The sequence below is a fragment of the Phoenix dactylifera genome, chromosome 10 (assembly GCF_009389715.1).
Source record: "Phoenix dactylifera cultivar Barhee BC4 chromosome 10, palm_55x_up_171113_PBpolish2nd_filt_p, whole genome shotgun sequence".
In the NCBI taxonomy this organism is placed as follows: Eukaryota; Viridiplantae; Streptophyta; class Magnoliopsida; order Arecales; family Arecaceae; genus Phoenix; species Phoenix dactylifera.
Window position 1 is genome coordinate 3849764 of NC_052401.1, and position 23012 is coordinate 3872775.

General features: G+C 38.2%; 2 protein-coding genes across 7 annotated transcripts; both read right to left on the reverse strand.

The window, feature by feature from the left end:
• Positions 1-2130: 2130 nt before the first annotated feature.
• Positions 2131-8780, reverse strand: LOC103711073 (glycerophosphodiester phosphodiesterase GDPD4). Of its 2 annotated transcripts, XM_008797063.4 has the most exons (9): positions 8538-8779; positions 8268-8354; positions 8092-8189; positions 5369-5429; positions 4246-4326; positions 3908-4000; positions 3108-3197; positions 2659-2786; positions 2131-2504 (listed from the first exon to the last, which is right to left on the reverse strand). In XM_008797063.4, the coding sequence occupies exons 1-9, from the start codon at positions 8685-8687 to the stop codon at positions 2339-2341; spliced, it is 954 nt and encodes a 317-aa protein (XP_008795285.2). In that variant the 5' UTR covers positions 8688-8779; the 3' UTR covers positions 2131-2338. The 2 variants fall into 2 exon arrangements, with proteins under 2 accessions (XP_008795285.2, XP_026662041.2); XM_026806240.2 differs by lacking the exons at positions 3908-4000; positions 4246-4326 and having other exon boundaries at positions 8538-8780.
• A 2214-nt stretch (positions 8781-10994) lies between these two features.
• Positions 10995-22586, reverse strand: LOC103711074 (zinc finger CCCH domain-containing protein 5-like). Of its 5 annotated transcripts, none has more exons than XR_005513635.1 (10): positions 21980-22571; positions 20775-20933; positions 20515-20652; positions 20210-20368; positions 17632-17724; positions 15812-15928; positions 15526-15600; positions 15224-15444; positions 12518-13612; positions 10995-11475 (listed from the first exon to the last, which is right to left on the reverse strand). XR_005513635.1 is itself a non-coding variant. In XM_026806241.2 (9 exons), the coding sequence occupies exons 1-9, from the start codon at positions 22343-22345 to the stop codon at positions 12601-12603; spliced, it is 2340 nt and encodes a 779-aa protein (XP_026662042.2). In that variant the 5' UTR covers positions 22346-22570; the 3' UTR covers positions 12231-12600. The 5 variants fall into 5 exon arrangements, 3 of the variants coding, with proteins under 3 accessions (XP_026662042.2, XP_038986732.1, XP_026662045.2); XR_005513634.1 differs by having other exon boundaries at positions 10995-11431; positions 21980-22568; XM_026806241.2 differs by lacking the exon at positions 10995-11475 and having other exon boundaries at positions 12231-13612; positions 21980-22570.
• Between the last annotated feature and the right edge of the window lie 426 nt (positions 22587-23012).

Here is a 23012-nt window from a genome sequence, read left to right on the forward strand (position 1 = left end):
TCATTTAGTGTTTTTATTTTATAGGGAGAGTGAAAGATACTCGGCTTAGTAACTTACTCTATCCAATTGATTAAATTAAGGTGATGTTCAATTATTTGGATTTAAATAATTATAATATTGGATCAATCTCACCTACCTTTTGTGAGAATAAAAGAAGGAAAAGTTTATCAAGCGTTAATAGTTGTTGTTTGGGATCCGAACCAAAACATTCCATCTGATATACGTATTGGCATCATCCTGTGAAGCAAAATCAGACAAGAAAGAAAGACATGAAATTGATAGGAACCGTAGCCAAATGGTTAAGATAGAAATCTGCAGAACTTTTTTTTTTATTTTTTTAATAAAAACAAAATATAATTTTATTTCTTCTTTCAATTTTAATCTTAGTAACAGTTTCCAGAAGCCATGTTGTATGCATGTTATGCACAGTTTGTTATATTTTCTAACTAGTTTTCCACTGTGATTTGCACGTAAAATGGGCCATTGGACTTGGTTATATTTTCTAACTTTGATCTCCTAATTGAACCGCCGCTCAAGTCTCCCTCCTCCGCCTGCCGGTTCAACTCGGTTGACCCGGTTCCCTCCTCACTAAGATAAAGATTCATAAAACTCGATGATGGAGAGATTGATGGGCTCAAAGGGTGGTCTGAAAAGGCATCTTCTATGCGAGGCGATAGTGAGGGCGGAGTGTATTCTTTTCAAGGAGATCCTGCGATGATGATCGATTGTATTTAGGAGAGAAAAAAAGGAGGAGGGATGGCAACCCTTGCTCTGTGATCTTCAACAGATGGAGAATTGCAGCATTTTTTGAGCCGTGCACGTATACTGAAAGGCGAACGAGGCTGCCGATTGGATCGTCGCCTATGCAGCCTAGCACTCAGAAGAGGTTCTTTGGATAGATCAGGAGGCAATTCCCTCAGTGTTGAGTCATCATTTTTTTCTTGATTCTACTAGTTACACCTACGCCAGAGTAGCGTGAGCAACCGTTATACCAAAAAAAAGAAAAACTAGACATCGGCGAGAAAGAGGATATGATTTCCGGTTTGGTCGGGAGTCTCTCAGATCGGCCGATTGGAGGTGCCAACCGGGTTTGGTGATGGTGGGCTTGGACTGGAAGCCTCGGTGTCGTTCGTGGAGTTTCAAAGGCGGGCCGCTTGACGCCGGGGAGGCTCCTGGGGAGTTGGGCCGGTGGACCGGTGGCTCGATTCGGTCTTTAAGGAACAAGGCATTTGGTGGAAGGGACGGGGGCTTGTGGGCCCAAGCCTGGTGGTTTCTCCATCCATGTTCATTGCGTGAAGGAATGGGTGCGTGCTGTCTCTTTAAAGAAAAATAAAAAGAATGGAAAAGAGACAACAATGTGCACTGCTTAGGCTCATCGAATCAAGGACATGCAACTATTTTACTAGTCTTGGGGCCTAATTAGGGGCCCTAATTATTTGGCATGCATGACATTTTATAATACATGCCATTTTAAAATTCACTCAACATTACCACCATGGAGCTCACCCTTCAAGTATATGAGGTATTTCTCATCTTCAATTTATGTCTGTTGGACACAAAGATGTGCTACATTAAATGGGTCACATATGGCTTCACTTATTTTAATCTAGTTAGTTTTTTTTGTTTTGAATTGATTGTTGTTTGATTTACGAGTGTGTATCATTAAATAGCACAATTAGAAGATACGTCTATCAGAAACCAGCACATATAACATCAGAGACCAGCTGTGTTAAGTTCATAACTCAGGCATTTCTTCACATCAAAAGGGAAATAATGACCTGAGGGCTCCATCAACCTTATTCACAGCAAGGACATGCGAGAACTTGGTATGCTATTTAACTTCAGTCCATTCACTACATTCCATCAAAAAGACCATCGACGCCAACTCCTACAGGAGAAGTAAGGTGAGGTTTGGCATTGCCAGCCACTAAAGAGGTCTTTGTCTCCTACTTCTAGACATCTTCCAGCCAAAAGCAGTGCAGCAAATTAGACACCTTCTCATCTACCTACTTAACCACTTGTTTTTTGAGAAAGGAGGGGCTCACAAACCTCATTCACGCTACTTACCCTTCACAAATTCTGGATCGACTGGTGCGAAGTCTCGATACATGCAAGGTCCCTAAGAAAAACTCTCATCCAAATAATCCTTTTTGCAATTTGTATGTAAGGTTCATTTACATTGCTACCATGGGTTGAAACAATAGAGTGGATTATCATCCAAAAACCGAAAGAGCTTTATGAATGAGAATCTATTCTTTATGAACCGAAAGTCGATTCATCTGAACCAAATGTTTCTCTGTAATGTGTTTGGGGTGTGTGCGCGCGCGCACGCATGTTGTCAAGGTAAAGCGGAACCTTCCTCAAGGCATTCTGTTTTCATGCCCTGCATAAGGCCCTGAAGAAGGGAAGGGTTGCCTGTGACGATGGCATCCACACGCTCGAGAAGCATTCTTTTCATAGATTCAGCATCATCAACCGTCCAGGCATAAACTTTCTTGCCCCTCCTGTCATAACCCAATCTAAATCAGCATCCTTCGCATTTTAGTGGTGCCAAAAGCTATAAGCAGCAATCCTAACATGTTAGAAGTAACAATAACAGATGGATTTTGGGATTGCCAAGATTCAGAAATAAGTAGGCGAGTAGAAGTGTACTCTTACCCATGCAAGATCCTCATAAGTTCCCAGTCAATCAAAGAATGGTAGACGCCGGCAACTGCAGCACCTTTCATCCTCAATAAGTCACTTCTGGCACCAGTTGAAGGATCCTTCATAACAGTGTAGCCAACCTATAACAGAATAATCAAGGGGAAGAATTTCAGGACATGGGGTTTGGAGGGATGGGGGAAGAGGGGCCTAATATTTGACATGTCAATAAACATTAATCTTTCCTTGCAAAACTGTACTTTAAGGTAATGAAATTTTATAGAATTGGGATGTGCCATGTGCACATGCTATGGAAATGGACACCCCTGAGCAGAGTCTTGTGCACTCATCGGGAGTTTGCTTTTATCTTCGCCATCAATCATGATATATAAGCTACATCTTCAGTCTTTCCTGTCAAATTTAGTCAATACAGAAAATATTTGTTATGAAGAGAGATGTGCTACCGTGACATCTTTTGATAATTTGATTACATCCCTTCCAACAATGTCACTTTTTGCCCAGATGAGACAATTTTTGCAGCGAGTTTTCTTGACCTGCCAACATTCTCAAATAAGAACACAGTTATGGTGATTTTCCAATTCGATCAGCCTGGCAGTTGGAATAAAATGAACAACAGATGGCAGAAGTAGACATGCTACTTTGTGCCCATGCCCTTACAAGTCCTAAATGCAAGACAAAAAAAATGGTATGCATGATATCTAACTTATATGAAAAGACAGACAATGAAAGACAATTATTCCAATAAAGAGTATATTATAACTGCACAATTTTTCATAAATATTTTCAGCATAGGAATATATAAACAAGGCTGGTCTTGTAGAAATGTAACTGCACTGTGCATATTTCTGGTACGAAGGCTCAGTCCGAATTCTCAACGAGTTTTAAAAAAGAAAAGCAAATAGTGGAACAACTTATCCTTGGATTACAAGCTTGTAAGCAGACCCAAGAATAGAAACATGCTTAGTAACCAATACGAGATAAACCAAGCGAAAATAGGCTTAGCTCAGTTCAGGCTCAGTTATCTTATACTGGCTTAGGCTAGATATATGAGGCACAGTTTTGCATAATACCCCTATCAACAGTTAATGCAATTTGCAAATTGGAGGAAATCGAAAGAGCCATTCTTTCTTCAATGAGACCACCATTTGATTCTCACTGACTGAAAAGGACTCTGAGTTTCTCTTCCAAATTTCTACACCCACCCAGGGCACAAACTAGATGAAATGAACAACATAGAACTTACAACAGACAGTATATCCTTTGCTAAGCCTTTCTCATATGATGGAGGCCCAACTTTGGCATCTAGAATCACCTGCCTGACTGAGTTCGATATCAACTGCAAAAGTTAAATATTAATCACTACTTAGCAACACAAATAGTGGTTGATTAAAAATGCCAAGTGCATATAGGCAAAGTTCTGAATTTTGCCATGTCATTTGGTTGTCCCACAACAAACAAAATATACCTATCAAAAGCAAAGCCCCTAGATAGTTGGAGTTGGGCTGGATGATAGTGGTACAGTATCTAAGCCAAAAGAAGCAAAAGACAAAACAATTCAGTGGAAAGATAGCAGAACTATACCACCAAGGCATCCTCAACTGTCGGAACTTCTTGTTTCTGAAATTTTTGAGATAACTGGAAACCTGCATCCAGTTCCTTTATCTACATGACAAAATAAATATGACATTATTAATGATTTCTTGAATTTAACCACAAAAGGAGGGGGAAAAAGAATCTTTCCATAAACTAATCCTTCAAATTTTCTAATTCAGTTCTCTATGGAACATGTTGCGCAACTACATGGTTTCTTAAATCAAGAATTCAGCATGACCTTGAAAGGATGCAGGACCATGCAGCCCAGTAGTCAATTTGAATTCTCAAAAATTGGCTAGTTATATTGATAACCAAATAACTACGTCCATTAATCGATCACGCTGCAAACTGGTTTCAACAGTCCAACCTGGTAGGATTTTTTCTTCTTTTTTCCAGATCTGATAATTTGATTGCGATCTAGATTTGACTAACCCGGTACTTTTCAGAAAAAATTCGGATAGGGCGTCAACATGATCCAATTACTAACTGATATGAATGTATTATTTGTAATACATCAGTCATGGAATACTGCTCCACCCCATACCTACAACCTCTTGTGACATTGTCCATCCCTCTCCCTCCCTGACTCCCAACTTGTCCCTCTCTCCCACCCCACCCGGCCAAATCTCCCACCGCCCCTTCCCCAACCAAACCACCCAACCCCTCAGCTCATTCTCCACCCAACCACTTTTTAATGAGACCACAAGATAGAGAGAGAAAGAGAGAGATGCCATCAACCACAATTTCTATGGCCCATCCTTTTATGACGCCTTTTCATTCTCCCCCTTCTGTCTCCTACAGTAAGAGCTACAACTAGGGATTCTGATCTCCATCCTTTTAATTAAGTGGTCAATACCAAGCAAGGTTTTCCACATTAAGTGTAAGGTGGAGGAAGTGTTAGATGAAGCAAATGACACCCATGATAAAGCAAAATGAGAATATACAAGCTCAGCTCCTAACATATATATTGCTTGCAAAAAGTAAATAATATCAAAACCAAAACTATTATATCATGGTTGGCCAACCAAGCGAGTTGGCTCAAACAGTAATTCTATGGAAAACTAACAACCCAGGGGCTATAATTGAATTGACTAAATCAATAAGGTCTTACCTCATTTTTACTCAAGTAGCCAACTTTTGCACTACTATTACCAGACATCCTCTGCAAATCCCTGCCTGTGTCATGTGAAATTAGGTTCCCTGAGTGTTTTGCGATATAATTTCAAAGCAATCTTCGAAACAAAATTTCCATATCATTCACTGAAGTCATCAAGCTAATGCGACAAAGTCAGAAATGTTCAAAACAAATATCAGTTAGAAAAGTGAATGATCACTAGGGTTGGAAATAGGCTTGGGCCAACTTGGGGCTCGTCGTGCCAAGCTAGCTTCAAGTTGGGCTTTGGGCATGGCTTAAAAAGAATCAGGTCGGGCTTGTGCCTAAAATCTAAGCCCAAAGAAATTTCAGGCTTGGGTTTAGACTCGACATTGGCCTAGAACTAGCCTAAAGCCTATGCTAGATAGTAGACCCCATCCGAGCTTGAAATTAGGTTGCCCACCCCCTTTCTCTCTCTCCCCCTTCTTTGCTCTCCTTCCCAAGCACCCGCTTCTCTCTCTCTCTCCCCCCCCCCCCCACAGCATCCCTTTTGCCCACTCTCTCTCATTCTCGCTCTCTCTAACCCTCCTGATCTCTCTCTCCTCCTCCCCTCTATCTTGATCTCTCCCTCCTAACCTCTTTTTCCTCCCTCTCAATCTCCTCTCTCCCTCTCACACTCTCTCTTCTCTCCCTCTCATCTCTCCTTTTCCCACGTGCTCTCTCGTTTTGCACTAGAGAGGGGCTCGGGCCTAGATCCAAGACAACCTGATTTTGGCTGTGCGCCAAGCTTGAGAGCAGGCTCAGGTGAGAATTGGAAAAAAGAAATAGACCTTGGCCCTCTCAGAAGCTCAAAAAAAAATTTCGTGGCGAGGCCTGGAAAGCATAGAAACCCAAACCGTCCTGGCTCAATTCCAGCCCTAGTGACCAAATATGATCTAATTACATATTCAAAACAATTGTTTAAATGCATCTTACACAAGAACTGTCACAAAGGCCTCGAAAGACAAGCAATTTATCAATTCCAATCCTATCACCAAAGTATTCAACTTAACATATAAATTGCCATAACAATTATTATGCTCATTTATTGGTAAATATTCTTATATCCACTAAAAGTATCTAGTAAAAAAATTAACGAGTAGGACTTTCTACATGGTTGAATAATTTTTCTTTTTACATAACAATAATTTCTTTCTCATTAAAACTAAGGAACAAATTATAAGCTCACATAGGTTTGAATCTCTTGCCAAGGTATCATAATCAATGTTTTACTTGGATATGTAACACTCGTGTCAAGTGTCCTAGTGTCCAAAAGAGTTGAAAATGGGAACCTTCAAAAAATGGGGCACAAGGATGCATCCAATTTCTTGTTCATGTATTTGTAAACACGTACAGATGTATGTATGTAATGCGAATTTGTTAAGCAGAACGCTTTGTAATTTGATAAAATCTATCAAATTTTATTAAGTGCTATTTTTGACTTGGAAAATTCTAGGTATAAGTGTATAGAGTTACATGTAACTGTGATGATATCACGGCTTGTTAATTTGAAGTTACAGTTAGTGTCATAAAGTGTCAAGAAGTGTCAAGAAGCATCTAGGCATTCAACACATTAAAAAACCTAAATTTTGAAGTGTTCGGGTAATGTCACTTATAATTTGTTATAATGAAAGATTTAACTTTATTGGTTGCTTGCAGAAGACCAATTAACTTCACTAGTTTCTCACATCATTAAATGCAAAGTTTTCATGCCAAACAACTATCAAGCTATAATAGGAAGTTAAATTCTAAGAATTACGTAATACAAGAGTACCTTAACAATGTTTTGACACTTGAGTATTACCAAAATTTACCTTGAGGTAAAGAACGAAATAAGGATCAACTTTTGCCTATAGCCTAAAACATATCACAACCTCCTTTGCAACACTTCCATTCCTTCTTCATTTCTCCATATACAACCCCTTTTATCCATTCTTTTATATATTCTTCTGGAAAAATCATTTTTTATCTGCAATTTGATTTTTTTATGATTTTGAAAATTCATCCAGAATATGAAATATACTCTTGGCCTTGCTCGGGCTGAACTATACGTTTTCTTTAAATTTATTGATTCATTTTATTCTGATATTTTTTAAAAAATTTAAGTTCAGCATAACCAGAGACCAATTAGGACATGACATCTCTTTTTCAACAGCTTTCTATCCCCATGAAACCCTAGAGTTTACAGACATTCCTCTGAATTCACACTTATTTCCGTCCATGGACTTCACAAACCCTTCACCTAACACTGGTTCCTTGCACACATTACGTACATTCTGCATAAGCATTGATTTAATGCACCGATAACTACTGAGTTTCCCTAATTATAAATGAATTTAAATGCAACTTCTAGTGTCCTCTCTATCCACCAAAAGGGCTGTGTCATTTAAACTATGAAATCATCATCACAAGTTCAACATTCTGGAACAATTCGCTTGGATGCAAAGATCAAAAAAATGCAGAAAAGATTACAAAATCAGAGAATTTGTCTAAATTCAGAAATAATTTATATACTAAAAAGTAAAAGCATAACAAAATAAAGATTGTAAGACAAGCATTACTAAAAAAACTATCACTAACAACAAGTTGTTAACTAGTAAATCTCAAAATTCATCAGTAATTAAATATTCAATTACGTGAGAATAATTCAAAGAATGCCAAAATCAACTTAAGATAAAAAAAGAAGAAAAAGTATGTTTTACCTATCATGGAGCGCAAACAACACTCCATCCGAAGAACGAGAGACATCGATCTCCACACAATCTACACGAGAATCAAGAGCAATCCGATAGGCTTCCATCTGTCAACATAGAGACAACTAATCGCTCAAAAACCAATTTTTTCCACAAATAAAGACAAGTGGATCGAAAATTCTCACGGTATTGGGAGCAGCTTTGCTCGAATCACCGCCGTGGGCGCAGACGAGAGGAGGATCCTTCAACCAGCCGCATTTCCGCGATCGTATCTGAGGCCATGCGAGCTCATTAGAACGGTTTGGTTTTTCATAAAAAAAAAAATGGATATTTATGCGATCCAAGCAGGGGAGAATTCTAGGGTTGCGGCTACGGTTTTTCATAAAAGTTGGATATTCTACGATATCAAAGCAGGGGTAGGAGAGATTTGTAAGGTTGCAGGGAAGCGGAAAGACCTGGTTGAATCGGGGGAGGCGGAAGTGGAAGAAGATTGGAGGGATGACAGCGAGGAAGGCGAGGAGGAGGAGAAGGCGGAGAAGCCCCTTGGAAGCGAATCGGGGAAATCTTTGCCTTCTCCTCGAAGAAGGGAGCAGCCCCCCTCTCATTTCCCTTCTTGTTTGTGCGTCCTCTTATCGCAAATCGGACGCAATAGCAAGCCCGTGGCGACGCCGCGACGGGGTTAAAGAGGCGAAAAAAAACCCAAAGTCGTTGCCGAGTCTTTGTTAGCTTTTAGAGAAGATTATGGGCATGCCGCACATGGATTATTTGATGAGATGCAAGTAGCTAAATATTGATGGATGGATATATGATTATGGATATATGATTATAGGTGAAATGATAAATAAAAATTATTCATAGTAAAATTTAATAATACTTTTTACCTTAATTTTTTTAGCCAATATTAGAGGATAAGTTATTTCCTAGATTTTTTTGCATTTATACCTTTCAAAATATACAAATTATATTGATCTCTTCGTAAAATTGCTATTTGCATATATGTATCCTTATAAAATACTTATTTTATATATATACCTATATACATACATACATACATATATATATATACACACACCTATACCATCTAACGTCGCTAAAATAAACGATTTAAATTTGAAATGTCTGAAATATCCTTATAGCTAGACACGCAAAAAGAAAATTTTATAAAAATACATATGCAAATAGCAACTTTGCAAGGATATTCATACAATTATGCATATTTAGAAGGGTATATACTTAAAAATCCAATAAAAAATAATCAAAATTTAGTAGAGATAATTCAGTTGTTCTTAATAAAAAAAAAAAGCAAAAAAAATTACTTATCATGTCACACAATCTCATGTTAATATCAACTCTTATAGAATGAATTACGTTGCTCTTACAAAATTCTCACCTCAAAAACAAACAACAACTCAATATTTGCAAATCACTAAAAAATATTTTACTAATCTAAGCATCTATAATTAATTTAGATTTGATATACTCTTTTAAAAATAATAAAGAATATATAAATGTCATAGATTCAATAATGATAATTATATCAAAATCAAATGGAGAAGAGTATTACCAAAATGATCACCTAATATTCCAACTTGACCGAGTCATGATCTTAAAAAAGAAAATCGACAATGTAGCTCAATTTTTTTTTGACTTAATAGCAAATTCCAACCGGGTTTGAATATATATTCTTCTAAATATAAGAAATTGCATGAATGCCTTTGTAAAATTGCTATTTGCGTGTATACCTTTATAACTTTTTTTTTTCATATCCAATGGGTCTAATGGGACTATAGGAAAGGGCATGCAGATGCAGGAAGCAGACCTTAGCCTAAATTCGAGACAGAAAGGAGTTATATCAAACAGATGTCCGAATCTGAAAAAAATAAAAGAACCCATATCCAAATCCATATCCCGCTATTTTTTCGGCTCGGTATCTGGATCCAAATTCGGATCGGATTCAACAATGTATATCCCAATTCAGCCCAAATCGGATGCAAATACGGATACAGTCAAATTATATCCGATCCATTTTCAGCCCCGATTACAACCATGCGCCACCTTTTACTTGCATGACACGTGTCAAACTCTAGTATTATCGAGCTAAAACTTTGGCATAACCATCAAACTGCACAACCAGAAATCCCATCAAACCTTTCCCAGACTGTCCGCACCAAATTCGGGTAATATAAATAAAAAAATTCTTAACGTTCACCCACACTACCAGTTTTTTCAGACAATATGTTAGTTTTTAGAAAAGGCTGATTAGAGTCTGATTTCTTCTTTATTATGAGCAAGAACATCATGGATGATATCTGATGGGATCCAGACCACTCGAGGTGTACCAAAAAACCAGCACGCAGGAGATGGGACATGGGAGGTGTTGAGAAGCCAAGATGGTTCTGTTAATAGCATTGGCACATTCTTTGCATCATCCTCCCTCACAGGTTGCTTTCAGGTTGTACCTTACAACAATTATACTATTCTGTAACGAAAAAATAAAGCTTCCTTCATATCTACGAAGCTTGTGCATTTGACACTTTGAAAAGGAATTAAGGCCATTGTCTAAACACCAATGTTTTTAATTCCTTAGAAAATGATGACTGATTGTCATGGGAAAAGAGAGATCATAACAAACTGGGATGGGGATAGGATGTATGGCCTTTTTAAACAACAGCAATGCCAATTTCTGGGTTCCTAACTGTGGGAATGATCAGAACAGCTCCCACTAGGGCCGGCCAAATGAGATATGTCTGAGAGTCACCAACAGTCACTTTATGCATATTCCCCACTGCTATGAAACTCAACAACCATAGATTCTACCAAGCAATCAAATTACAAATGCACATCGAGAACAAACCTCCCAATGAATGGCAAAGAACCAAAATTTTGTTCAGCTTTTAAACTAGCACCAAATCTAGCAAAGGAATAAGAACATGATGACATAGTTTGATATAACCTGAAAAGCATGACCTGTTCACATTCAATCGATTCGTTCTGGATGGAAAAGGCTACTCATACCATTATAATATACAGAGAAGATAATAAATCGGGGAGTTTAGTTATACAATCCAGCAGCTGCATTTGGTCAACACAAGAAAAGGGTTAAAGAAAATCACCCTCCAATGCCCGCCATTGATGACTGAAGGTAAAATAAAGAGCTGCAACCCAACACATTAAGGTCTAACCCAACTCTCAGTTCAACCTCTGAGAATTATTTAGTTGAATGCAATGTTCGCCTATGATACGGAGTTTTTTTGGTGTAGCAATGCTCGGTATACCACCTGTACAAGGTACTAGTACTGAACTGGTACGGTACACTCCGTACTGCCCGATCCGGATTGGTGTAGCGTACCTTGGTTGAATGGAATCATTAGGCGCACAGAAAAACACTTGCCACTAATCAATAGTTATATGATATAAGTGCTTAAAGAATCCAAAATCTTGAAAGAAATAAATCCTGTAAAGTTATTAAAGAAAAACCATGCAAACAATAATATATCAATCTAAGCTTTAACAGTCAGCAAGAAGGGGTTTATAAAATTGATCGATTATTTAAACTTTACAACTCAACCTGGTTCCACTGTTCAACAGGTCACTTCCCAGACTGTTGCATGAGCGAACAAGATTTAGTATCCTAAATGACGGACCAAGCTGTTAATTTTCAAACAATAGGAAGCACATGATTGTTTGTTTTTTTAACATTATCCAATTAAGAAGGTCCTAGTGCAACAGATAACATAATGACACAACATAATGACATGAAATGTTGACCAGTGTGATAGACCAGAGTAGGATAGATTGAACTCTATGTGAGTAAATGGACTGGTTTAGCCAATCAGCCAGAGCCAAGACAAACCAGGCTCAGGCTCCCTATTTAGGCCTACAGTTGAAAACTGAACCAGTTCAGGACTAGACTGGGCTTAAGAACTTAGTTCAAATAAATCAGGCCCGAAACTGAGCCAGGACCAATCCAAAAAGGAGCCCAAACTTGGGCCAGTTCAGGCAAGGCATATCTGAGCCAGTATGGGCCAGAACTAAGGTTTCAGCCCCAACCTTTGGTCAGGCACTCAGGCCTGGACCCAGCCTGGTCCATCCTATTTAAACCCCCATGATGAATATTGGACTATGATGTATGACCACAAAACAATGAATTCAGAAAATTTTTTATAATTAAACAATCGGCCCAGCGCTTGCCAGCCACATATGAGAGCAGAATTGACATGGAAGTTCACATACAGCATTCTCCCAAAATTGAAAGCTTCTAGCATGCATCAGAGATATTTAATAGGAAATACAAGAATATCAAGTGCTTTCATTTACGTAAGGTTTTGTCCCAGCACTATCACTGGAAAAATTAGCGTTTGATCAGATTTTCAATTTTCAGATCACAACCGAATGTAAATCCTTGAACGGGAAAAGGCAGTGTTAAGTGATGTACCATCTTCTTGCATATGTAGCACATATTTGAAGCCTTGGGAAATCACAACTGCTTTAATGACTATGGTCCCTCAAACTGCCAGATCACTGAATGTGTGTGCGGCTTCTTGAATGCTTCTTGTAGGCACTCCTATTCAACTCTGCCCTATCAGAATCCGAATTACTAATTTCTCCATCACATTTTCTGCACGCATCTTTCCCCGGGTGATGTTTTCTCTTTCTACCACTTCTACTATATTGCCTATAAGATCGACTGCTATTACTTGGTAAGGTGTCATCAGCACCTTTCTGATCAGAATTTTTATCTGTGGATTTCCAATCATTAGCAGAATCATTAAAAGAATCTCTCTGACTTCCAGTCCTCTGTTTTCTAAATTTACTATTCTCATCATCACTTTCATAATTATAGGATTTATGACTTTTATGATGTTGGGAGTTATATCGATCACATTCTCTTTTTTCACTCAGGCGATATTCTTTCTTTGTTCCATACATGGAGGAATCTCTGTTGTAACCAACATCATCAGAACATTCTGAACAATATCCCCCATCATACCGCTCTTCATCAATCTTAAGTACACCACCAGTCTTATCACTTGGAGGCCTAATGCTTGGCACCCTGTTGTTATTATCGTTGCCCAAATGCCAACCAGATGATCCATGTTCCTTCTTATGTACTTCATGAGATTTGGATTTATGACGCTTCTTTGGTTTGCTTCGCCCACTGGAGTAAGCCGTTCCACTTTCCTTCCTAGACAAATCTTCCGCTGTTTGATGTTTCCTCTTATAATGATCGTCAACATTGTTCTTCTCTTCATATTTCCAGTGCCTTTTAAGGAAATCCCCATCCCTTGTCTTAGAGATGTCCTCATCTGAATCATGACTGGGGAAACAATGCCTTGCTTCTGACTTGTTGTTTTCCTCAGATTGCTCAAGCTTATCCAGAAAAGCTATTTCTTTTCTTCTTCTATAAGAGTGCTCTCTCCTGATTGAGTGCCTGCTGTATTGATCTCTCCTTATATCTGGATCTTCTCTGATGGAAACACTATCTCGCACATCTGTCTCACCATCAACAGATCTTCTTGAACGATACCTACTACATCAATATAAGAATGTCAGCATGGACCTACATTGTGATAGTATAATGATAAAACCTGACAGGCTAAAGCAAAAAAAAAAAAATGATGTTCTCTAGTGAATGAAAATCAGCATTCAAAAGCTTCACATTCTGATATTCTGAACATTAGAAGGAAATAAAAGATAGTATTAAAGTTAAATGGCAATAATTTACAAGTTCCTGATGCTCAATAAGATCAATACTGATAACTGCTGCACTTAGTTACAAGTTATCCCTTAGTTAATAGAGTCACATAACAATGATAAGCTATACTGTACAGTTAACTATCAAATATTAAGGGAGCCTGGAGATGAAGGAGCATCTCTTGAAGGTCATAGTGATCAAGGCAAAACATGGAGGGAGCAGCTGGGGACAGAGGGGTACCAGAGCATCCTTCTTTCTTTGCCCCATCCAAGAATAAGTAGTTTGTAAGAGCCAAGATACAGCACCAGCCAATTTCAGATCAACAGGTAAGAGAGAAGAGAGATTTAGAAAAGATAGAGAAATGCAGGGAAAGCACAAATTAACACTTGAACATCAATAAACACAACGATGTCCGAACCCCCCTAAGCTCCTAGTCCTCTTCCTTTATTTTTCTTTGGTTCTTTCAAATGACTAAAAGTACTCGCCCCTCTTTTCCTCCTCTCTGTCATCTCATTCATCTTCTTCCTCTTAGTTCTTTCCATCCTGTTCTTAATTTAAAAAGTCTTATCCTAATTGTTGAGTTAGACAAAAAATGTCTCTATATCTTAAGCTTTTATAATTATTTCTCAAACTAAGACCACAAATGAAGTAAATTACATTTATAGATATAAGTTTGCTGTTTTAACATATCAACTTAGTGATTGTTAGGGGATTCATATCTCAGCGGCTCACCCAAATGGCCCCTAGACAATTTGCCTAGACAATCAAGCGGCTCACCACCATCAATCAACTAGGCAACTTATAAAATGAAATAAAACCTGCAACCATTGTGTTGCGGGGACGGCGCTTTGGCCGGAGTCTCGCGCAACAGCATAGCCCACACCGACCGAGCAGAGAAAGGGACCGTGTTCCACCACATGAGGTATTATTCGCTTTGGCGGGAGTAGGGATCTCCTTTCCGCTGCACGGTTTTGCCCTTTAAAAGGCGCTTCGCGGAGAAAGGGCTTCGCCCCTCATTTAAGGCACAGAACCTTTCCGCTACTGATCGATGTGGGACTAAATTCGGCAGCCCCCCCACAACATAGCCCCCCTAACGGGAAGGTTCAGTGCGCCTCCCAGTCCTAAAGGGTAGCCTGCGGCAAGGGACGCCCCCTTCCTGGCGCGCCATCTGTTGCGGAGATGGCGCTTTGGCCGGAGCCTCGCGCAACAGCATAGCCCACACCAACCGAGCAGAGAAAGGGACCGTGTTCCACCACATGAGGTATTGTCCGCTTTGGCGGGATCAGGGATCTCCTTCCCGCCGTACGATTTCGCCCTTTAAAAGACGCCTCGCGGAGAAAGAGCTTCGCCCCCCATTTAAAACACAGAACCTTTCCGCTACCGATCGATGTGGGACTAAATTCGGCAGCCCCCCCACAACACAATGTGTACTAAGACTGGACATACCTGTTGTTTTTTGATGTTTTCTTCCTGTTTGAATCCCTCAACTTCTCACAATCTTCTAGCTCCATTTTCTTGTCATACGCTGATTCTGGGTGGCCAAATAGAGCAGACATCTTTCTAATCCAGTATTTAGGTGGAGGGTTATCCCAATCAGCCCACTCGTAGTCCCCTCCAGGGTTGTGAAAGCAGTGAATGAAATTGCAAGCAGTTCCATGAGAGCAAGTCTGTCAAAGAAACAAAAGCCATTATTTGATGAAAGCAGACTATAACATCTGAGTATTAATCACCAAAAACTATCTGATTACCTTTAACCCTGATTTCATGTATTCCCCACATATAGCAACCTTCCATCTTGCGATAGTAACAAACTCACACATTATCTAATTCAAAAAAGTGATCATTCAGAGAAAAACCAACAAATAAGGAAGAACCGACAAAGGGGCTATATATACTTTTTGACTGATATCTGCTGGCTTAGAACCAAGGTCATGCATGGACATGAACACAAGAGAAACAATCTACCAGCAGAAGATGAAGATATCAAACTTCGGAATGATAAACGATAAAAAACAAGGTGCCTCTGCAAGGTACCTGTTTTCCAGCATAATAACGGCCATTCATGTTACTGTAAGCAAGAAGGGCTGAATCCAAGGACTTGTAGTGCACGTACACATTTCCACGTAGATGGTAAGAACCATTCCTGCACACCTAGACAAAATTGATTGGAATTTATTTTCAAACGCCAAGCTGCCATCACAAAAATAAATGTAAAAAAAAAAAAACTAAACCTTTTTTTTCTTCCTTTGATTCTTGCAATAATAATTTCTCAGGCCATCAGAAGTTGGATGATAAAGGAGATCAAGGTTGTGTTACCTAGACACTCATATCCAGCTCCTAGAATCTGAATTGGCTACATAACGGCTACAAAAATAAATGTGAAAGAAAAACCTAAACCTTTTTTTGGTTCCTTTGATCCTTGCAATATATAATTTCACAGGCCATCAGAAGTTGGATAATAAAGAAGATCAAGGTTGTGTTACCTAGACACTCATAAGCAGCTTTCATTCTTTTCTAGAGATCGATGAAGAATGTAAGTTTTAAAATAACTTTGCAAATGTCATTTTTCAAAGATTCTTAAAGTAATTAGAAAGTTTCGGATGAGAAACATGCATATTGGAAACCTTAACATATTTTATCTTTTAATATTTTCTTTTATATGATATTTAAATTTATATTTTTCATTAATATCATTGTTTTCAACATACTCACATATCCATGTTTTTCCCTCTAGCCAAGTTAGATACTTGATTCTCATGTCCTTGCCCATGCAGCATTGGGTCCAGGTGCTTAATAAGCAGTGTAACAAAGAGAAATGATGGTTTCCATACTTGATATAACAATAGAGAATTGATAGATGTGAGTGCAAGATAGGAAAATGAAGATTTTCCCAATAAAACCGAGCTGTTTTTTCATGTATCCTTTATTATAATTACATGTGCAGGTTTAGATCCTTCAGCCAAAACCAACATGAGGCACACAAAGGCAAGTAACTTGGAGTCATAAAAAAGGAGTTAGAAAAGATGAAGGCAAGACCTATAGAAAACTGGTTTAATGTCATAAAAAATGTAAAAAAAAAATGACAAACTTTCAATGCAAATGAATGGCGAACATGGAGTAAAAACAAACTTTGTCGGATGTATAATTTGCTTGTTGGTGATGGGTGTAATTATTTTGTTGGTTGGACCGACCGTACATGAGTAACATAAGACAAGTTTAAGCAGTAATAATATGCAACGTATCAAAATATTTGAATGTCCAAGGTGGGAGTGAAGCATCACAGCTGGTTGCTGGGACCAAGTAGTATTGGCTGGTTCAGCCGACTATCGCAAAAAGTTCATAGTGCATAGCTCCAAATATGCAAAGCAAAGGGTGAGTTCAGACCAATTTGGTAACATTACAGATGGAAAACATATATGGAGAAGGACAATAATTAAATGTTCGAATGAAGGAAAAAATTAAAGAAAAAATGTGAATCAGAATTGCAAAATATAGCAAGACAATTTAAATGGCTGGAAAATGAAATAATTATTGTAATGTAAAAAAAATTAAAAAAAAGCCACAAGTCTGTTAACACACAACAGCCAAACCATCTTAGATAGACAGCAATACATGAGATTTCATGAATATTAACTAATATTGATTATTTGTGCAATGCATCAAAACCAATTTTTCCTCTTCCAATTAATACAAATTTTATCAACATCTATAATCTTACAAACAATTGTCATCAGTGGTTATAAAATAGTAGTTCTCATACTAATAATAACAAAAACACGGTGAGGAAGAAAGAGAACATGAATATAGTTGAACTGGTAACAGCTTTAAAGCAAAAAAAAATAGCATCAAGCAACCTTGAAATTAACAAGTTCACCAAACTTCAAAAATTCTGTATGTACATCCTCATAAAATTCTTCATAACAACGTTCGACCTCTTCATCCGTGTACTGTAATATGCATGAACCAGAAAGAGTATATTAGTGCCAACATACAAGAAGAGTAAACAACATGTATCAGATTTACATGTATCATATGCATTATTCTGATGACTGCATTAAAAAATTTATATATATATATATATATAATGGAAAATTCAAATAATGTTAACATGGCACGAATAAATCAATACCAGGGATCCAGTAAGTTTTTTAAAATTTGCCTGACAAGCCACACGATTGAAGACATTTTCCATGCATAAACTCTTGCTGACACAACTGACTCTTCAGTCCCCAAAATCAGTAAGAATTAACACCATAGAATAATAGAGTCAAGCTGAAGAGACAATAAGACCAAAAGAATCAACTTTTGATTTCCACTTTTGTGTTGATGCAACAATGACATCCATAGTCCAGCACCACTGTAGCCACTGTGCCTACAAAATCTAATTCCCGTTGAACCACCTCCCAATTAATTTAAGTTAGCGACAACAATTTAAGTCCGTGACACAACGCTTAACTTTAACATGGTTTACAGAGATTAACTTGAAGGTGTACCACATAACTGCACCTTGCATTAACACATAAATCTCAATTCCCAGGTGGAGGACCAACGAGTTTCCTGATTGGAGCTCCAAGAGAATACAAAAGCACAAATAAATTGAAACTAAAATACATCTAATAGAACAAGAAAGATACATATGAAACATTTAAGCCAGTTGAAGCTTGTTTTCCAAAAATCCAGTAAGAACAAAGATCTTTTGCCACAGCCACTGTATAACTTTTAACATCCATGACCATATCATCTAGCAAGCCAACATGCCAGGCTGTCAGAGAACAGATCAATTTTTTCTTCCAATATGGAATCAATAATTTTGAAGTGGAAGGGGATGCACTCAATATTATCAAAGGCTGTCTTTGAAGGTGAAGTATTGACTCAGAGTTTGACTTGATCTTGGTTGATGTGCACCATCTTTAGATATTAAGGATCATAAGTTAGTTAGATAAGTTACTTAGATAAGGTGGCTCATCAGTTAGTTAGATAAGCCTTAGAAATTAAGGATCATGAGACCTGGATGGAAGAATCCCCACCTTGGCTCTTGAAGATCATCATCACAGATTTTGACACTTTCCTAATGAAGTTACCTTGTCGACAAAACAGAAAAATGCCAGGCTAGCTATTTAGTGGCTATAGGTGCTTAGTTACAAGTTACAATGTACAGTTGTACCATATAAATGTAAACTTACGACCTTCATAGAAAGATGCATATTATGCAAATATTTTGAAACTTGAGTGATATATAAGATGCTATGAGTAGATGTTATGTATTAGTGTTTGTGCCACCAGCAATCTAGGCATAAAAATTGTCATCTCATACAAAAAATGCATTCCCTTCATGCATAAATCAAGCAAGTATATCTTACCCTGTCATTTTACACTCTGCTTTGCAAGTTCTTTTATATTGTTCATTTCACAGGTACACATCAAATCTTTTCACCCAACTTCGCAACCAGGTTTTTCACAATTTTCATAATTCAATTGAGTTTGAAACTTGTATTTAAAAAACATGACCTTCATCCTATTTACATAAAAGATTCTGTCACCTGTGAACTTTATATTCCCGCTCATGCCTTCAACCATGGAACATCACCAACAGTTCAACAAACAGGAAGTGACCAGAGAACTACTGAATGTTAAGGAGCTGTTCATTAATAATTCTGACAAATCAATACTCGCAAATATGATAGATTCAAGCAAGCATGAACTAGTCAAAGGTCTGTCAGCACATGAATATCTCAAGCTTTAATTAAAAAAGTCAACTCATATTTTTAAGGGGTAAAAAGCATAGAAGAAAAAAGAGGAATCTTGATAAGATATTCTATACAAGAATGACTGTATAATATAGAACATTTTATCATAATATAGCTGAATTAAAAGTTAAAAAAGCTCAGATACAAGTGCCACATATTGCAAAAGTAGCATAGGATACAGAAGCCCCAGAAAATGTTAATCTCCATCCTCAGCCAAGGCCAATTCGCCATTACACTGTACCTCGAGATGAATTTCTGGTGTCGATTTTGTTAAAGAACACTTGGTAGTGTTGGAAGAAAAATACAGCTCGACCATACATCACAAATTTTAAAAAAAAAAAAAAAAAGACATGCCAATGCATATGCAACATAAAATATAATCTTGTAGTTTCTGAAATCAGGCATTTAGAAATAGATGATATTATCCTATCAAAAACATTTTCTCAAACAGATGATTTCCAGAATGTTTACCGAGTAGCCTTTCTTCATCACTATGACACATGATCAGATTACTTTGCAGCTTGTCATGTTTGCAGATATTAGTAAGAAGCCACTATGACCATGGAAAGAACATTACCAAAGGAAAAAAGTGCAATAAATAGTAGAAAACTATAATTTGCGGATGAAACCAAAAAGCAATATCAGGGATACCACATTATCCACAGGAGAGCATCATCTTACAAACCTCAAGCCCCTCATCTTGCTCCCAAGCAAGTCCTGGGCCACTGTACATGTTTTTGATGAGCAATGTGCAAGATTTATCAGGATGAAAATGAACTCTACTGCAACGTGACCCGAAACGACAGGCCCCGGTCTTAAGGTGAAATGGACAGTGAGCTTTATCCTACAAATGAACAGATGAGAAATTTAAAGTGAATGTAGAGGGTAGAAATGAATTAGTATGGAGAGAACGATCCATTCCTAAGCAATGAACATCGAAATGGAGTCTTTGTGACTATAAAATAAAGATAAAATTTTTAAGATACATACTTGCTCGGTTCCAAAATTTGGAATCTGTTGAGCAGATTTTTCAAGTACTTCTTGTGCTGACATTGATGGCCCAATCTTGTACGAAGTAAAAGCTACAGACTGTGGAGGAAGGGGATTTGATGTGGGTCTGTCATCATCCTGCAACAGATTTAATCAACTTTTATCACATCAAATTCCAAAGATGTCTACAGTTATACGCATGACCACCAAACAAAATAACTTTATTTGACCAAATCTGAAAATGGAATTAAGAGTATAACCTCGTTGATTGGCTGTCTATCACTTTTCTTTGCAACTCTAACTCTTTTCTTCTTGACTATGATTTCATTTCCTTGCCAGATGATTTCTGCGGGACCTTCCTCAATATACTCCCATTCATCACCTTCTTCCAACTCATCTGCGTGCTCTTTCTGCTGAGTCTGTTACATGTCCAAATTAAATGCGAAAAATAAGTCATATGAAATTGATCGCCAAAATTTCTAATAAGAAACACAAAAAACTAACAACATATACACTCTTTCGGAAAGTATATCTGTAAAAGTTGCTGAAAAATGCAGTGTGTTGATTCCATTGCCCATTCAACTGTTTTCACTGTAATATTTGTTACAAACTGGTCATCCCAATGGTACCATGCTTGGCCATCAGCTAATCCACATAACAGTTCTTTGCTATGACAAGGCCAACATATAGTACATTTTGTTACCAAAAAAAAAAAAAAATCTAAACTGCAAATCAACTAATATGTGACCATTTTCTAATCCAGGTTTCTCTACTCCCTAGCACACAGAAGTGGCATTCATCCACGTTTAGACATTACCACTACATATACTCAGCTGTCAACACCCTGTCCCAGAGAAGGAAATTAGTTTGAGATGTTAAATTGCAACATCAACATGTCACTCATCCTAATATTAAAAACCTGAAGTAATCGTAATGTATTGCAACTCATCACTCAAACATCATCCTCTCTCTCTCTCTCTCTCTCTCTCTCTCTCTCTCTCTCTCTCTCTCTCTCTCCACAGAAGGGATAACTCAACATATAACCAATCGATCAATTCTCCTCCATCCCAGCATTCAAATCAGCAAAAAAGCTTGGCATTTATTTTTAGAACAGATATATGTGAAACCTCTCGACTCTCCAACTCCTCTTCCTTTATCGATAAACACATATAGTTGTTTCACTGGCCCTAAGTTTTCACAGAAAGCATTATTAGAAGCTAAACTGGAAAATGCATCTAAAAAACAACGTAAAACAGTCATTTAATGCTAGAATTCGGAATGCTAGACTTGCAACAGACTAGCGAGAGCTAAAATTATTTTTCTCTCCCACATCATAACTCTAAAAAAACTAATTAGAGCAAGAACTTAGGATAATCATATTAATTATAATGGTATCCGACAACCTATAAGGGAAAGAAAAAAAAAATAGAGGAAAAATAACGAGGAAATGAGATGGGAATAGGACCTCCTTTTCTCGCGACTCTTCGATAAGCTTCTTCCTCCGGGCCTCCTCCTCCTCCTCCTCCTCCTTCGCGGCCTTCCTTGCGGTGGCGGCCTCCAACCAGAGCCTCTCCCGCTCTTCGAACGCCTTCCTCTCCCTCTCCGCGATCTCGGCCTCCTCCTGCTCCCTTAGTCGGATCCTCAGCTGCTCCTCCGGATCAGTGGACCGCGCCTCGTCCTGCTCGCGCTCCCGGATCGCCTCCTCCTTCCTGAGCTGCTTCCTCTTCAACTTCTTCATCGCCTTCCGCTTCTCCTTCCTCGTCATGCCACCGGCGGCGGCGGCTTCCCCCGCCGGCTCCGACGGTCCTCCGGCGGTGGCCGGGTCCGCCATCGGGGACGGAATAATCCGGGAATAAGTAGAATGGTTTTAGGGTTCGAGATGGCGTCCGATTGAGATATTAATCGGTATCGGCGACGAGAAAAATCTCAAAAATAAACGATGCGATTAGGCCAGGGATGGCACATATATATATAGTGGTCAATAGGCTCGGCCCGGCCTGTTTAAAGGACCGCTTAATTTATGATCCAAGTTCAAATGAGGCCAGTTTTGGTTCTTTAGGACATCTGCCTTTTTTTTTTTTTCCTGATGAAGAATAAAAAAGGCATCTGCCTAGTTTTTTTTCTTTCTTTGACGATGAGTACAAAAAGGTGTAATATGTGAACTTTCCAGAGAGGCACCATTCTAGTACTTACTCTCATCTAAACATGCTTAACTGCAGAATTCTGATGAGATCTGATGCATTAGTGCTGGTATAATCGCACCTAAGGGTCATCCATCCCAGGGCATCTTCATGGTTTCTCATCATTTATATCTGAACTACTTTTAGATATCATAGTTTATCTTGCTGACCATTTCTGTTAGTAGTTGTTGGAACACAACCACATAAGCTCTTTTAGTTTGTTGAGGGCCAAAAACGCTTCACATATAATTCCAAAGTCTTCCTCTATTTATAATAATTTTTTTTTAGTAAGTCTTCATTTGATCAAGCTATCCTAGC

Excerpts from the sequence above, each read along its gene's own strand:
- LOC103711073 (XM_008797063.4), bottom strand. The coding sequence starts at position 8,687 with ATGAGAGGGGGGCTGCTCCCTTCTTCGAGGAGAAGGCAAAGATTTCCC. Across the intron at positions 8,355-8,537 it reads GCCTCCCCCGATTCAACCAG|ATACGATCGCGGAAATGCGG; the intron begins GTCTTTCCGCTT and ends GCATGGCCTCAG. Across the intron at positions 2,505-2,658 it reads CTTATGAGGATCTTGCATGG|GAGGGGCAAGAAAGTTTATG; the intron begins GTAAGAGTACAC and ends GGGTTATGACAG.
- LOC103711074 (XM_026806241.2), bottom strand. The coding sequence starts at position 22,345 with ATGGCGGACCCGGCCACCGCCGGAGGACCGTCGGAGCCGGCGGGGGAA. Across the intron at positions 20,934-21,979 it reads AAGAGTCGCGAGAAAAGGAG|ACTCAGCAGAAAGAGCACGC; the intron begins GTCCTATTCCCA and ends GACATGTAACAG. Across the intron at positions 20,369-20,514 it reads CAAATTTTGGAACCGAGCAA|GATAAAGCTCACTGTCCATT; the intron begins GTATGTATCTTA and ends GTTCATTTGTAG.